Source organism: Pantherophis guttatus, chromosome 5 (assembly GCF_059756535.1).
Source record: "Pantherophis guttatus breed Tessera chromosome 5, ASM5975653v1, whole genome shotgun sequence".
NCBI lineage: Eukaryota > Metazoa > Chordata > Lepidosauria > Squamata > Colubridae > Pantherophis > Pantherophis guttatus.
The window spans coordinates 5,544,302-5,561,961 of NC_142067.1; the positions used below are offsets into that span (position 1 = coordinate 5,544,302).

The window sequence follows — 17,660 nt, forward strand, 5'->3', positions numbered from 1 at the left end:
CCGGCTGCTGATTGATGCGGAGGGCCGAATCAAAAGGGGCTGTTTTGTAATCCAATCTATACCACATGGAGAAGCAGGAACGTCTCCAGTTTCTGGATTTTAATGTGCAGAAAGCCTGCTTTTATGGGGAAATATTTCAATCGGCAAACTCCCTCTCTCTCTCTCTCTCTCTCTCAACCGCCTCCAGCTATACTGCCTTTGATTTACGTGCATTTGGGAACCTGACAATTGTTGCCAGATGCGCCGAGCTATTTCCGTATAAAGGGGAACTGAAAGGCACCAAGTCCAAGGGACAAAGGTCTTTGCACTCTTAAACGCCAAAATTAAAGATTCCTGCAGCGCTCGCTTGGAGAGCGTGAATAACAGAGTTGAAAAGGGACCCTGGAGGTCTTCTAGTCCAACCCCCTGCTCAGGCAGGGAAAATGGTATACAGTAATGGCCAAAATTGTGGAAGATATAAAATGTAAAAAAGAGACTAAAGAATTGATAATAAATTTGTTGACTGCAGCAAGGTTAATGATTTCTAGGAACTGGAAGACACAACGTGATTATTGTTTGGAAGAATGGTATAAGGAAGTATGGGATATTGCCATAAATGATAAATTGACTTGTAATATTAAAGTAAGGAGGGGCATAATGAAAGTAAACAAATTCAATGGAATCTGGAAACAGTTCCTAATATATGTGTTTTCTGGAGGAAGAGGGATACCACCACCAGAAGAAGCTTTAAGATTTTGGAAGAAGGAATGATCCCGAGGGGTGGGGGAGCACTCGTTGATTGTTTGTATTGTGTATATTGTTATATATTATATATTATGATTCATGTATGTTATGTATGTTAATTTCTTTTTTTATATGTTAATAATAAAAAAATATGAAAAAAAAATTGTGGAAACCTTTTGGGAAAAGTGTATTTTCTAAAACTAGCTGATAACACCACTTTCTTTTTTTGGAGTAGTACCATAAAATTATATATCAATGGAAAGAGAATTGAATCAAGAATGTAATGCAATAACTTTTATGAAGGATTTGCCCTTAGAATAGCAGTTACAGTATAGAGAAGAAAAGGGAAACACGTAGAAAAAACGAGATCTACAAAAATTATCACCATGGAAAAAACGAGATCTACAAAAATTATCACCATAGAAAAAACGAGATCTACAAAAATTATCACCATAGAAAAAACGAGATATACAAAAATTTTCACCCATGTCAGTTAATACTTAGTTGGATAAACTTTAGCATGAATGACGGCCTTACAACATCTTATCCCCTAATCATATTTTTTGCTCTTCTCTGCACTCTTTCCAGAGTCTCAACATCTTTTTTTACATCGTAGCAACCAAAACTGGATGCTATTTCCACGTGTGGCCTTAGCAAAACATTATAAAATGCCAAGGTGTTATAAAATGATATTAACACTTCAAATGATCAGGGATGACAGTATCTTTAATGCAGGGGTGAAATCCAATTTTTTTTACTATCGCTTCTGTGGATGTGGCTTGGTGGGTGTGGCAGGGGAAGGCTACTGCAAAATCTCCATTCCCACCCCACTCCAGGGGAAGGATATTGCAAAATCTTCATTCCCACCCCACTCTGGGGCCAGCCAGAGGTGGCATTTGCCGGTTCTCCAAACTACTCAAAATTTCCACTACCGGTTCTCCAGAATCTGTCAGAACCTGCTGGATTTCACCCCTGCTTTAATGGAGTTTCTTCAACCCCAGTCAGTGAATCTGAAGCAAAACTGTGTAGTAAGTGAACAGAAAACTTTGGAAGTAACAGCGGCTGGGAGACAGACAATGGGATGTGTGTGTGTGTGTGTATTTGTATATATGTGTGTCTAAATGATGGTGTGTATGTGCATAAGGCAAATTCCTCAAAACTTGAGACCCCACATCCTGGAAACGCAAAGTAGGCAGATATATACAATAATTTATGGGGTCCTTGGTGTTTTCTGAGCTGGGCTATTTTCTTGCAGACGTTTCATTACCCATCGAGGTAATATCATCAGTGCTGGAAGGGAGTGCGGTTTGCTCTCTGTTTATATACAATTGAATTACTCAGTGAGTGTTGGTGGGGAGTGATCTTGGTGGTTCCTTGATTATTTTTCATTGGGATGGGCTGGAATTACAGAATCCTGCAAGTTTGATGGTGCTATACAGGAGGTCTGGACTTGCAAGTCAAGGGGGGCGCCAGATTCACTCAACAGCCATGTTACTCACTTAACAACTGCAGTGGTTCGCTTAACATTTGTGGCAAGAATGGTACCTAAAATGGAGCAAAACTCACTTAACAACTATTTCGCTTAGCAACGGAAATTTTGGGCTCTGTTAAATCGAGGAATAGCTGTAGTATGTTGTCTATGCAGGAAAGATGCCTATGGGGAATTATCTACATTTTGAAGTGGGTAAATTGAGTTTATCATCCTATCCATCATCTATCTATCTATCTATCTATCTATCTATCTATCTATCTATCTATCCATCTATCTATCTATCTTCCTTCCTTCCTTCTTTCCTTCCTTCCTTCCTTCCTTCCTTCCTATCCTCCCTCTGTCTGTCTGTCTGTCTGTCTGTCTGTCTGTCTGTCTGTCTGTCTATCTATCTATCTATCTATCTATCTATCTATCTATCTATCTATCTATCTATCTTCCTTCCTTCCTACCTATCCTCCCTCTATCTATCTATCTATCTATCTATCTATCTATCTATCTATCTATCTATCTTCCTTCCTATCCTCCCTCCCTCCTTCTCTCCCTCCCTCCCTCCCTCCCTCCCTCCATCCATCCATCCATCTATCTATCTATCTATCTATCTTCCTTCCTTCCTACCTACCTATCCTCCCTCCCTCCCTCCCTCCACCTACCATCCATCCATCCATCCATCATCTATCTTCCTTCCTACCTACCTATCATCTGTCTGTCTATCTACCTACTTACCTATCATCCATCCATCCATCATCTATCTATCTATCTATCTATCTATCTATCTATCTATCTATCTATCTTCCATCCATCCATCTTTCTTCCTTCCTTCCTACCTACCTACATATTGTCTGTCTGTCTACCTATCATCTATCATCCATCCATCCATCCATCATCTATCTATCTATCATCTATTTTTCTATCTAAGATAGAAAATCTATCTTCTCTTTATCTCTCTATCATCTATTTCTCTATCTCTCTCAATCATCTCTAGCTCTATCATCTCTCTTTATCTATCTGCATCTATCTATATCTATCTGCCTGAGCTGAGACCATCCCTAAACTTGGGTTTGAAAGAATTATGGGATAGCCCAGAGATACCTGCGCTCGGTTGAAGGAAGTGAAGAAAGACGAAAAATTACGAAGCAATTAAGTTCTCCACTTCGTCTTTCATTTCCCCTCCCAGGTGATTAAATTTGCCCCTTTTGGGAAAATCAATTAACGCTGTGCCTTGTCAACATCTGGTCTCTCTTAGGTCAACCTGTCCTTTCCAGAGGCGAAATCGTCTACCCACAATGCACCGAGCCCCACAGGAACGCAGTTAATGTTAATTTAGTCGGCCGTTTCCTTCAGAAGACCTTGGTCTAAATGCAATTACGTCTTCCAACAAGCGAAATGGGGCTGCGAAAAAAAAACCTTCGCAGGTCAGTCCAGGAAGGTTTCTTGAAATACAATTTCAATATATGGAGTATAAAATATTAAAAACTAAAACGATCTTTTCTGCTAATAGGAAGCCCTGCTGATAAGAAATTAAGATTAGGCAATTTAGCACATCCACTGATTTAGCCACTTGAACAGAAGGATTAGCAGCTCATTGAATTAAGAACACCTTACAACCAGGGGTGAAATCTACCTACCTTCCCTACCAGTTTGGAAGTGAGCGTGCTGTGCATACGCGCTTTGCTCGCACGGGCGCATCAGGTGTGATTTTGGACCCTCTGCACATGCGCAAAGCCTTCTGCGCACGCGCAGAGGGTCAAAAACACGTTACTTCCTGGTTAAACAGGAAGTAACAACGTCCGGGCAGGTGGGCGGAGCCTTGTGCTGCCACTGCTCCCAGTTCGTCGAACCACATGCAGCCACCACTACCGGTTCCCCTGAACCGGTGTGAACCGGTGGCATTTCACCCCTGCTTATGACTTTGCCTGCCTTTCGAAGTTATTTTGGAAATGGTTTCGATGCAGAACTGCCTCATTCTCACTCTGCAAATATATATATTCTCCATTTTTAATCAGATCCTCCCAGAGGCTTTTTTCTCCCCCCCCCCATCTTTTTTTAATTTAAAAAAAAAAAATACCTATGAGGATTTCTTAATATTTGATAGCTCACTTTTTCTTTTTCTTTAAAAAAAAAAAAAAGTAGATAATATAGCCATACAGTAATTTTAAACCGTCATATTGCTAAGCAATGCATAATTCACAAGGAGATTAAATTAATACTACTTTCCCCCTTGGGTGAAATAGAAAGTCCAAGTAAAAGCACGTTGAATTCACCGGCCATAAGACGGAAAGTCCCCATTTTCTTTACAATATGCTTTGCGCAAATCGGTCAAAAATTTAAACGAATTTGTGGGCTCGGAATTGAAAAAGAAAGGAAGAGCTGACGCATCATTCTCTCTGTTGTAAAACAGTAGCAACTGCTTAAACTATCATTCTTAATGAAGCTGGTCTATATAGGCAGTCCTCGCTTAATGACCGGTCGCTAGGGATTAGTTAAAGTTATGACAGGACACCTCCCCCCTCCCACCCCCCCGCCAAAGGTATTTGCTATTTGGATGCAAAGTTCTGACAATCTCACCCCCTCGTGCAGTCACATGATCAGATTTTGGGTGCTCGGTAACCAACTCACATTTATGACGGTTTGCATGGTCACACGACTGTGAGTTATGACGTCGTCCCCCCCGGAAACTTCTTCTGGCAAAAAACCGCCCATTGCAAACAATAAACTCGCTTAACGACCACAATGTCATTATCCACAACGGGCGTATTTGGATGGAAACCAGAAGTAAAACGCGGGGTTTCCGCCAAAAGACATCAAAATTGCAGTCAAATGACTGTGGGACAACAGCTGTCAATCAGAGCTGGTTGCTGGGCACCCGACATGCAATCATGAAGCAACCTGGAGCTGAGGAGAAATTTCCTGACAGTGAGAACAATTATAATCAGTGGAACAACTTGCCACCAGAAGTTGTGAATGCTCCAACACAGGAAGTTTTTAAGAAGAGATTGGACAGCTATTTGTCCAATATAGTTATAGGATTTCCCGCCTGAGCAGGGGGTTGGACTAGAAGACCTCCAAGGTCCCTTCCAACTCTGTTATTCTATTCTATTCTAAGTATCTTTTGGGAGTTCCGTTGTAACTTCAAATGGTCACTAAAGGTTATAAATCAAGGACAATCTGTATAATTTCGTACCTTTGAATATTTCTGGTTTGAACCAGGGATATTCAGTAGGTGGCCTAAGAATCAAAAGTCCTACCTCCTTTGAACAAAGCACAGGTAGTTCTTGACTTGCGACCACAATTGAACCCGAAATTTCTGTTACTGGGCGAGAGAGTTGTTCAGTGAGTTTTGCCCCCTTTTTATGACTTTTCTTGCACGATTGTTAAGTGAATCTGGCTCCCCCATTGGCTTTGTTTGTCAGAAGGTCGTAAAAGGGGATCACGTGAGGCACCCGCCCCCCCTCCAACGACACTGCAGCCGTCATAAATACGAGTCAGGTGCCAAGCATCTTGAGTTTTGATCGCGTGACCATGGGGACGCTGCAACGGTCGTAAGCAGGGGTGGGTTCTAAATTTTTTTACTACCAGTTCTGTGGGCGTGGCTTATTTTGTGGGCGTGGCTTGACGGTCATGTGACAATTCTTTAGGATTTAGCAGAGGTACTGGTCTACCAGGCTTTTAACTGCTTGCAGAGCTGTACCGGTCTACTCATTTGTTTTTGCAGGCACCGGTCTACTCATTTGTTTTTGGGGGCACCAGTCTACCCATTTGTTTTTGGAGGCACCGGTCTACTCATTTGTTTTTGGAGGCACCGGTCTACTCTTTTGTTTTTGGAGGCACTGGTCTACTCATTTGTTTTTGGAGGCACTGGTCTACTCATTTGTTTTTGGAGGTATCGGTCTACTCATTTGTTTTTGCAGGCACCAGTCTACCACCACACTGCCTTTTAACACTGATCAGCTGTAGGGCGGCCCTTTGAAGCCCCATGGCAAGAGTTTAAACATTTTTTTCCTTCTAGCCGATCAGCTGGGACTTAGGAGGCAGCAATAGATTGGGGGTGGGGCCAAATAAAAGGTAAAAATAACACAGGGGGGCGGTGGAGAGGGGCAGAACCGGTTCGGTGACGTCATATCATCACCGCTACTGGCTCGGCCGAACCGGACCGAACCGGGAGGAACCCACCACTGGTTGTAAGTGTGAAAAAGGGTCACAGCAAGTTACTTTTTTCAGTGCCGTCGTAACTAAGTGAACTGCTGTTAAGTCGTACATATCAAAAAGGTGGGGTCTCCGATTGCACAAGTATCATTTTGACTTTTTTTGAACACTTCCCCTCTCCCCCAACAGATGCTCCTGTTTTAAACATCTCCGAGAAAAAGAGAGAGAAAAAAAAACCCAACCCAATCAGAAACTCTTGCTATCTAAGTTTCTTCCTTCCTTTTCAATTTCTCTATCAATTTATCCGCTGACTTCCGATCTAAAAAAAAAAAAAAAACCCCGACTGTTCCCAATTACAGCGTTTGGATGCATTACAGACCAAACTTCAGCAAGATTTAAAAAAAAAAAATAATCATAATAACAACAGTTACGAGGATTGGCCCAAATGCTTCCCCACAGCAATTTAAAAAAAAAAAAAAAATTCCCCAAGCCAACGCAAGAATTTAAAAGACACTATAAGAAAACTGTTATCGAGGGGATGCCAAGATTTACAAAGTGCTCATCCAATTGGAAAGCTCTGTTCGGTCGGTAAGCATCTTGCAAAAAATATTTTCGACAAGCGCCTGGCTTAAGCCAGATAGCTGGGAGACAAAAAACGAACGAAGGGAGGGAGGCCTGCAAAAAACTGCAACGGAGGCAAAAGAGCAGTGAAAAAAATTGAGTATCCGGTTGAAAATGGGGATGGGAAACCCATGCTCTGCGATAGAGGCGGGAAAAGATAAGACACAGAACATAGAATGGTAGGTTGGAAAGGACCTTGGAGGTCTTCTAGTCCAAACCCCTGCTCACGTCTTTATCCATCCCAGCCAAGTAGTTGTCTAGTCTAGAATGGAATGGAATGGAATGGAATAGAATAATGGAATTAGAATAGAGTAGAGTAGAGTAGAATAGAATAGAATAGAATAGAATAGAATAGAATAGAATAGAATAGAATAGAATAGAATAGAATAGAATAGAATAGAATAGAATAGAATAATGGAATTAGAGTAGAGTAGAATAGAGTAGAGTAGAGCAGAGCAGAGTAGAGTAGAATAGAATAGAACAGAATCGAATTGAATAGAATAATAGAATTAGAATAGACTACATTAGATTAGAGTAGAATAGAATAGAATAAATAGAATAGAATAGAATATTGAAGTTAGACTAGAATAGAATAGAATTAGAATAATGGAATTAGAATAGACTAGACTAGATTAGAGTAGAGTAGAGTAGAATAGAATAGAATAAATAGAATAGAATAGAATATTGAAGTTAGACTAGAATAGAATAGAATTAGAATAATGGAATTAGACTAGACTAGACTAGACTAGACTAGAGTAGAATAGAATAGAATAGAATAGAATAGAATAGAATAGAATAGAATAGAATAATGAAGTTAGAATAGAATAGAATAGAAAATAGAATAGAATAGAATAGAACAGAATATTGGAATTAGAACAGAACAGAACAGAACAGAATAGAATAGAATAATGGAATTAGAGTAGAGTAGAGTAGAGTAGAGTAGAGTAGAGTAGAATAGAATAGAACAGAATAGAACAGAATAATGGAATTAGAATAGACTAGATTAGAATAGAATAGAGTAGAGTAGAGTAGAGTAGAGTAGAATTGAATAGAATAGAATAGAATAGAATAGAATAGAATAGAATATTGAAGTTAAAATAGAACAGAACAGAACAGAATAGAATAGAATAATGGAATTAGAGTAGAGTAGAGTAGAGTAGAGTAGAGTAGAGTAGAGTAGAGTAGAGTAGAGTAGAGTAGAGTAGAGTAGAATGAGCAGGAAGGGACCTTGGAGGTCTTCGATTCCAACCCCCTGCTCAAGCAGGAGAACCTATACCATTTCAGATAAGTGACTGTCTAGACTCTTCTTAAAAAGGTTCTACATTTAGGCAAGAAAAACCAAACACTCAGGTACAGTATAGGTGGTACCTCGCTCAATAGTAGTAACTGTGAGAGGGATCTTGGAGCCCTAGTGGACAACCATTTAGATAGGAGCCAGCCGTGTGCGGCAGCTGCCAAAAAGCCAACACAGTCCTAGGCTGCATCAACAGAGGGACAGAAACATATGAAGAACGGTTGCAGGAACTGGGTATGTCTAGTTTGATGAAAAGAAGGACTAGGGGAGACATGATAGCAGTCTTCCAATATCTCAGGGGCTGCCCCAAAAAAGAAGGAGTCAAGCTATTCTCCAAAGCACCTGAGGGCAGGACAAGAAGCAACAGGTGGAAACCAATCAAGGAGAGAAGCAACTTAGAACTAAGGAAGAATTTCCTGACAGTTGGAACAATTAACAGGTGGAACAACTTGCCTCCAGAAGCTGTAAATGCTCCAACACTGGAAGTTTTAAAGAAGAGGTTGGACAACCACTTGTCTGAAGTGGTATAGGGTTTCCTGCCTGAGCAGGGGGTTGGACTAGAAGACCTCCAAAGTCCCTTCTAACTCTGTTACCCTGTGACTCTCTTCTTGGTTTGGGAAGGCTCTCTATTCCAAAGGAGATTGGTTTGATCAGGCCTGCTCCAAGCTTCCTTTACTAGTTATTAAAAAAAGGATCAAACCCACCCAGCGGACTCAACTTTGGATGAAGACATTTTAAGTAAAAGAAGCTGTCCTGGCTCTCGTTCAGGCAGAGGTGATCTCTAGTCGTTTCGGGATTCAATTAGGCAGAAAGTAATATTGTAGAGGAAAATAAAAGAGATTCCTCAGGAAGCCATAAAACAGATGGAATTGCAAGCTTGCTGCATTTTTTTGGCAGAAAGCATGCAGAAAACCAACTTCCCCAAATAGCAGTTAAAAGGAAGATGTTGAAATGTTGTTTAAAGCGTTTTTTAAATTTATTTATTTATTTATTTATTTATTTGATTTGATTTATATGCCGCCCTTCTCCGGAGACTCAGGGCGGCTTACAAAGCGTTAAGGAAAGCATGGAATTTTTAAGCCGTCGGGCTTTTATACCACTCCATGAATGATGAGACTACAGCAGATGATGGTTTTTGCAATACAGGAAGTCCTCAACTTACAACGGTTTGTTTTAGTGACCGTGTGAAGGGACAGCGACACTGGGGAAAAAGCGAGCGATGAGCATAGTTTGCCCTTAAGATCGTTGCGGCCTCCCCCACTTGGTCGCACGATCTAAACTCAAATGCTTGGCAACCGATTCATATTTATGACGGCTTGGGAACGGACTCATATTTATGACAGTCAGAGTGTCCTGGGGTGGTCTCAACGCAGTGGTGAAATCCAAATTTTTTTACTACTGGTTCTGTGGGCGTGGCTTGGTGGGTGTAGCTTGGCTTGGCTTGGCAGGCGTGGCAGGGGAAGGATACTGCAAAATCTCCATTCCCACCCCACTCCAGGGGAAAGGATATTGCAAAATCTCCATTCCCACCCCACTCTGGGGCCAGCGAGAGGTGGTATTTGCCGGTTTTCCCCGAACTACTCAAAATTTCCGCTACCGGTTCTCCGAACTGCTCAAAATTTCCGCTACCGGTTCTCCAGAACCTGTCGGAGCCTGCTGAATTTCAGCCCTGCCTCAACGGCTCTCTAAAAGGATGCAAATGACCACAAGGAATATTAAATCCTTCCATTCCTCACCATCCAGTCAGAAGCGAAGAAGCTTCATGGATGAGAAGCGAAACGTCTTCAAAGAAAAAAACAAATAAGTCCAGTTGCCTCTTGAGAGAAAAAATAAAAAAGCACCTTTGAGATATGGGTAGGGTGGGTTTCCCCCCACCCTTCCTCTTACTGATAAAAAATAATTGACATGTTAACGGTCGTTTAATAGCTATTACAGAAAGAGAGCCAAGTGTTTGATGGCTTCCATGTGTGAAGGTATTTTCTCACCCTCCCCTCCAAAAGGAATTCGTAGCAACCGTTTCCTCCTTTGGATCCATTGCGATGTCTCCTTGCTCAAAAAACCACAATGGCCTCATTAGTTTTTAAAGAGGGAGGGAGGGATCTAGGCAGTGGTGAAATCTGAACTGGTTCACTATTGGTTCACTGGCCGAGCACGCGCAGTACGCAGTAAATGCGTGTGTGCATGCACCAAAAGGAGGCTTGGGAAGGTAAGTAGAACAGCGTGGGAGTGGGGAAGTGATCAGCTGCGGCGCGCGATCGTGGGAACCTTTGAAAAGGCTTTTTAAAAGCATTTTTTACTACCGGTTCGGGCGAATAGGTACCGTATTTCCCTGAAAATAAGACCCTGTCTTATATTTTTTTTGAACCCCAAAATAAGCGCTTGGCCTTATTTTCGGGGAGGTCTTATTATTTTGGGGAGCGTGGAGCAAGATGGGGCTCCTCTTGCCGTCTTACCTGATTTCTAGCTCTGAGTTTAAATATTTTCAGGGAGGGCTTATTTTTTGGGGGAAGGCTTATTTTAGCGCATGCGATTGGGCTTATTATCAGGGGATGTCTTATTTTCGGGGAAACAGGGTAGTTAAAAAATGCTGTTAAAAGGTAAAAAAAAGGCTCCGACGATCACAGCTGTGCCGCGTGATCGTCAGAGCCTTTTTTTTATCTTTTAAAAGCATTTTTTTTACTACTGGCTCGGCCAAATAGGCAGTTAAAAAATGCTTTAAAAAACGTAAAAAGAAGGCTCAAACGATCGCGCGGCACAGCTGTGATCGTCAGAGCCCTTTTTTTACCTTTTAAAAGTTTTTTTTTTTTTACTATCTATTCACCCGAGCTGGTAGTAAAAAAATGCTTTTAAAAAGTTTTTAAAAAGGTTCCCACGATCGCTCGGCACCAGTAGTTAAAAACACTTTAAAAAGTTTTTTTTTAAAAAAAAAATTCAGACGATCTAGCAGCGCTCAGCTGATTGTTGGAACATTTTTTTTTTTTACTTTTTAGGCATTTTTTAACTAACGGTACTAGAGAACCGGTAGTAAAAAAAATGCTAAAAAAGTAAAAAAAAAAAAAAAATTCCGACAATCATGCTTTGCTCAGCTGATCATCAGAACTTTTTTTTTTTTTTTACATTTTTACTACTGGTTCGGCGAACCTGTAGCATTTTTTACTACCAGTTCGGGCGAAATGACCCGAACCAGTAGCATTTCACCCCTGGCTCTAGGAAGATCTAGTAGACAACCACTTATGTGTAAGCCAGCAGTATGCTGCAGCTGCCCTGCTGTAGAACATCTGCGTTAAGGTGTCAAGAGCAAGGCAGTGAGGTGGGGAAAAATGGCACTTCTATTTTATTTATTTTATTTGCTCAGAAATTAGATCTTCTTGAAAGGGCGCTGAAGCCCTTCAATTTCCTGATGGAGTTCAGGTAAGCCAACTGCCTGTGACCGTCTCCTTTGAAGTGAAATTGGGCTGACAAGGCACCTAAATGTTGTGTATGTATTGGGGGGGGGCAGGCAGGCATAAAGGAGAAAGAGAAATAGAGAAAGGGACAAAGAGACAGAGGGAGAAATGGAGGGGGAGAGAGAGAAACAGAGAGACACACACCGAGAAAAGAAAAACAGAGAGAGAGTCAGAGAGGGAAAGAAACGGAGACAGAGAAAGGAGAAAGAAAAAGAGAAAGAGAAAAGAGAGAGAGAGGAGGAAAGGAACAGAGAGTCAGAGAGAAAAACAGAGAGACAGAGAGAAAGGAAAAAGAAAAAGAGAGAAAGAAAAAAGAGAAAGGAGAGAGAGGGGGGGGAAAGCAACACACAGAGAGAAAAACACATAGAGAGAGACACAGAGGGAGAGAGGGAAAGAAATGGAGACAGAGAAAGGAGAAAGAAAAAGAGAAAGAGAAAAGAGAGAGAGAGGAGGAAAGGAACAGAGAGAGAGAGAAACAGAGAGACAGAGAGAAAGGAAAAAGAAAAAGAGAGAAAGAAAAAAGAAAAGAGAGAGAGAGGGAAAGCAACACACAGAGAAAAACACACAGAGAGAGACACAAAGGGAGAGAGGGAAAGAAACAGAGACAGAGCAAGGAGAAAGAAAAAGACAAAGAGACAAGAGAGAGAGGAGGAAAGGAGCAGAGGGACAAAGAGAAAAAAGAGAGTCAGAGAGAAAGGAGAAAGAAAAAGAGAGAAAGAAAAGAGAGAAAAGAGAGAGAGAGGGAAAGCACACAGAGAAAAACAGAGAAAAACAGAGAGAGGGGGAAAGAAAAAGGAGAAAAAGAAAGAGAGAGAGGGGGGGGACAAAGAGAGAAAGAGAGAATGTCATGGATACCCATAAATTCTCTCTATGGCTAGTAAAAAGACCTCATCTTTTCTAAACCATTAATTTGATATCTAAATTAATTAAAACGCCTTCCCAAAAGGTATAGTTTAAATACCTTGGTGACGGTCATAGAGTTGGCTTAGACAGAGAGTCCACCTCGAAATAAGCACCCCCACAAACGGAGTCAAATTCCACCCGCGAAGGATGTTTTTCTGCATCCTCCGGACGAGCTGCTCTCAGGAGCTCTTGGGCTACCCGAGCATCCCCTGATGGATTTGCTGGCTGGTTACTTCTCCTCCTTAGCTTTGTTGTCTTCAAGCGTGTTTAAACTGTCTGTCATCGTGAGCTCCGGCACTCGACTCCAAATTAGATGCCCAGAACTCTCGTCTTCCCCTCTGGAGTGGGAAAGGGTCACGGAGGGCAAAAGGGTGATTGATTGTAGGCCATTAAGTGGAGGTGGACTCTTAGCAACCACCCAAGAGATATTTTCTTCACGAGGAGGTCCCTAACGTGGCCTTTGGACTCTTCCAAGCAGAGCAATTATTGGTAATGTGAACCTATCCATCTTGAGGCTGGTCATCTCTTTCTTTTCTTTTCTTTTCTTTCTCTCTCTCCCTCTTTCTTTCTCTCTCTCTCCCTCCCTCCTTTCTTCTTTCTTTTTCTCCCTCCCTCATTCTTTCTTTCTCTCTCCCTCCCCCTTCCTTCCTTCCTTTCTCTCTCCCTCCCTCCTTCCTTCATTCTTTCCCTCGCTTCTTCATTCTTTTTTTCTCTCCCTCCTTTTCTCTCCCTCCCTCCCCCTTCCTTCCTTTCTCTCTCCCTCCTTCCTTCATTCTTTCCCTCGCTTCTTCATTCTTTCTTTCTCTCTCCCTCCTTTTCTCTCCCTCCCACCCTTTCTTTTTCTTTCTTTCTCCCTCCCTCCCCTCCCCTTTTCTTTTTTCCTTTCATTCTCTCACTTTCTTTCTTTCTCTCTCCCTTTCGTTCTCTCTCCCTCCCTTTCTTTTTCTCTCTCCCTCCTTTCCTTCCTCTCTCCCCTCTCCCTCCCTCCTCCCTTCTTTCTTTCTCTCCTTTTTTCTTTCTCTCTCTTTCTCCCTCCCTTCCTTTCTCTCTCTCTCCCTCTCTTTCTTCTTTCTTTTCTTTCTTCCTCCTTCCATCCCTCCTTTCTTTCTTTCTCTCTCCCTCCTTTTCTCTTCCTCCCTCTTTCTCTCTTTTCTTTCTTTCTCTCTCCCTCCCCTCCCTTTTTCTTTCTTTCTTTTCATTCTCTCACTTTCTTTCTTTCTCTCTCTCTCCCTCCCTCCTTTCTTTTTCTCTCTCTCCCTCCTTTCCTTCCTCTCTCCCTCCCTCCTCCCTTCTTTCTTTCTCTCTTTTTCCTTTCCCTCTCTTTCTCCCTACCTCCCTCCCTTTCTCTCTCCCTTCCTCTTCCTTCCTTCCTTCCTTCCTTCCTTCCTTACTTACTTACTTACTTAGTATTTGTAAAGGGCAGAAGGAAGGACTTTGAGGAACGGAAGGAAGAACATGTATGGAGACTTTCAACAGTTTGTTTAGTGACAGTTTGAAGTTACAACAGCACCCCCGCAAAAAAAGCGACTTAAGACCGTTTTTCACACTGATGACCGTTGCAGCCTCCCCAGTCACGTGATCAAAATTCATACACCTGGCAACTGACTTATATTTATGACGGTTGCAGTGTCCCGGGGTCACATGATCCCCTTTTGCGACTTTCTGACAAGCAACGGAGAAGCCAGAATCACTTTAACTAAGTTAGTGTGCCCAACTTAACTGCAGTGATTCTGTAACAGCTGTGGATGCCACACTGAAAAATCTTTTCTTCTCTAGAATGATGGCTGCTCCCAATCATTTCAGAGTCGTTGGTTTTTTTAGACTGGCCACGTAATCCTTTATGTTGGTGTTTGTTGACCTCTGCAACCTTAAGATGGGTGGACTTCAACTCCCAGAATTCACCAGGTTGCAATTCTGTGCAATCTCTTTTTCCTCTTATTTTGGGCTTTTAGGAGAGTGGGAACCAATCGGTGCCTTTGTATGTTTGCCTTCATTGTCCTTGCTTAATTAATCCAGTCCTACCCTATGTTTTTTTGTTCCTTTTGCACTTTTCTGCAAAAGTCCATGGTTACTCTGAATTTCTCTCTCTCTCTCTCCCTCTCCCTCTCTCCTTCCCTCTCTCCCTTCCCTCTTTCCCTCCTTCCCTCCTTCTCCCTCCCTCCCTCTTTCTCTCTCCTTCCCTCCTCCTTCTCCCTCTTTCTCTCTCGCCCTCCCTCTCTCCTCCCCTCTCTCCCTTCCCTCTTTCCCTCCCTCCCTCTCCCTCTTTCTTTCTCTCATGTGTGGCTTTTGCCATTTTGGCTGCATAAATTACTGCTCTCAGAGAATTCAATCAGTATTAGACTCCAGCATAATAATATTAAATTGTGCTGTGCATAAGGGACAGAAGGTAACTCCAGTACATGGCTAGAGTACCTGGTGCAGAATTTACAACAAACTCTTCAGGGAGGGAAATCATTAATGAAATCATAATACGCAGGCTACAAACTCCTTTTGAACCTTTGATTTTCAAGTTGGGGGGGGGGGAAAGCTTATTAAAGTTGAACCTGAAGTGTAATTGGTGTACCACAACGCTCTCTGTGTACGGCAATATTTGCAAATTCAGGTACCTACAACCCCAAACATTGCAGACAGAAATACCATGGGGGAAAATGTCTTTCTCCAAACCTTCTGAGATTTCTTTCTAAGAAGGGAGGAAGGGAGGAAGGAAAAAGAAAGAAAGGAGAGAAAGAGACAGAGACAGAGAAAGAAAAGAGTAAGAAAAAGAGGGAGGAAGGGAGGAAGGAAAGAAGGGATGGAGGGAAAGAAGGAAGGAAGGAAGGAGGAAGGGATGGAGAGAAGGAAAGATGGAAGGAAAGAGAGAGATAGAGAAAGAAAGAAAGGAGAGAAAGAGACAGACAGAAAGAAAAAAAAGAGTAAAAGAAAAAGAGGGGGGAGGCAGGGAGAAAGGAAGGAAAGAAGGAAGAAGGGATGGAGGAAAAAAGGAAGGAAGGAGGGAGGGATGGAGAGAAGGAAAGAAGGAAGGAAGGAAAGAGAGAAAGAAAGAAAGAAGAGAAAGTGAGAGACAGAAAGAGAAAGAAAGGAGAAAAAGAAAAAGAGGGAGGGTAGGTGGAAGGAAGGAAAGAAGGAAGAAGGGATGGAGGGAAAGAGGAAGGATGGAAGGAAGGAGGGAGAGAAGGGAAGAAGGAAGGAGAGAAAGAAAGAATGAAGAAGAAAAAAAGAAAGAAAGAAAGGAGAGAGAGTCAGAAAAAGAAAAGAGAAAAAGAAAAAGGAGGGAAGAGGAAAAGAAAGGAAGGAAGGAAGGAAGGAAGGAAAGAGAGAAAGAAAGAAAGAAAGAAGAGAAAGTGAGAGACAGAAAGAGAACGAAAGGAGAAAAAGAAAAAGAGGGAGGGTAGGTGGAAGGAAGGAAAGAAGGAAGAAGGGATGGAGGGAAAGAAGAAGGATGGAAGGAAGGAAGAAGAGAAGGAAAGAAGGAAGGAAGGAGAAGGAACAAAGAAGAAAGATAGAAAGAAAGAAGAGAAAGTGACAGAGACAGAAAGAGAAAGAAAGGAGAAAAAGAAAAAGAGGGAGGGTAGGTGGAAGGAAGGAAAGAAGGAAGAAGGGATGGAGGGAAAGAGGAAGGATGGAAGGAAGGAGGGAGAGAAGGGAAGAAGGAAGGAGAGAAAGAAAGAATGAAGAAGAAAGAAAGAAAGAAAGAAAGGAGAGAGAGTCAGAAAAAGAAAAGAGAAAAAGAAAAAGGAGGGAAGAGAGGAAAAGGTAGGTAGGTAGGTAGGTAGGTAGGTAGGTAGGTAGGAAGGAAGGAAGGAAGGAAGGAAGGAAGGAAGGAAGGAAGGAAGGAAACTAACTTACCCTCCGCTGAACGGATTCTCTCCCGGAATGACATGGGTGCTGTCCTTGCCAACGAGAAACCTGACCCGATCATAGAAAGAGTAGAGCTTCTGTTGGGACATGGGGGCCTGTGTCTCCTGGATGATGTCCAGGGGATCTGGAGAGCCCAAGCAGAGCGTGTTGGTCCGGCACAGAGACTGAAAGCAGCAGTCGGGGTCCATGCAGTCCACTAACCCATCTGTGGACCAAAGAGACAAAGACATGTTGGAGAGGAGCCTCAGTGGGGTATCTGGAATACTTAGCTCTGTAACCTGGGAATTTTTTTTTTTTTTATTTGATTTATATGCCGCCCTTCTCCGGAGACTCAGGGTGGCTTACAATGCGCTAAGCAATAGCCTTCATCCTTTTGTATATTTATACAAAGTCAGCTTATTGCCCCCACAAACTGGGTCCTCATTTTACCTACCTTAGAAAGGACGGAAGGCTGAGTCAACCTTGAGCCTTGGCGAGATTCGAACCTGCAGTAATTGCAGGCAGCTGGTCTTAATAACCAGCTTAATAACAGGGTGCCTTAAACCCCTGTACTACCAAGGAATTTAAGCAACAGCAACAGCTCTTAAGACTTATATACCCAGTGGTGGGCTGCAACCGGTTTAACAACGGTTCTGTGAGCGTGCACTTTGCGAGCGCACGCGGGCTTCACACACGCGTGTGCCTAACGCGCTTCTGTGCAGTGTTCAAAATTTGAACAATTTGAAGCAGTTTGAAGCTCAGCTGCTTATCTTCTAAGGCTACTTACCGGTAAGTAGAACAGCGGAAGCGCGGAAATCAGCTGTGCCGCGCGAATCAGCTGAGCCAGAAAGAAGGAAATATAGGACAGGATAGGGCGGGGGCAGGTGGGTGGGTGGGGCCAACTGATTGTCGGAACTACCGGTTCGTCCAAATCCGGTCCGAACCGGCAGCAGCCCACCACTGTATATACTGCTTCACAGTGCCTTCCAGCCTTCTCTAAGCGGTTTACAAATATCAGCATCTTGCCCTCAACAATCTGGGTCCTCGTTTGACCGACCTTGGAAGGATGGAAGGCTGAGTCAACCTTGAGCCAGTCAGGATTGAACTGCTGGCAGTGGGCAGAGTTAGCCTGTAATATTGCATTCTAACCACTGTGCCACCATGGCTCGCTCGCTCCTTCCTTCCTTCCTTCCTTCCTTCC

At 42.6% G+C, this 17,660-nt stretch overlaps 1 protein-coding gene across 13 annotated transcripts in view; it reads right to left on the reverse strand.

The window, feature by feature from the left end:
- The window catches only part of TENM4 (teneurin transmembrane protein 4), a 626,114-nt gene that overhangs the window by 51,888 nt on the left and 556,566 nt on the right, over positions 1-17,660 (reverse strand). For all 13 annotated transcript variants that reach the window (XM_087895779.1, XM_087895778.1, XM_087895780.1 and 10 more), the window contains one exon: positions 16,469-16,685. In XM_087895779.1, the coding sequence (XP_087751905.1) occupies positions 16,469-16,685 (217 nt within the window). The remainder of the gene's footprint in view (positions 1-16,468; positions 16,686-17,660) is intronic.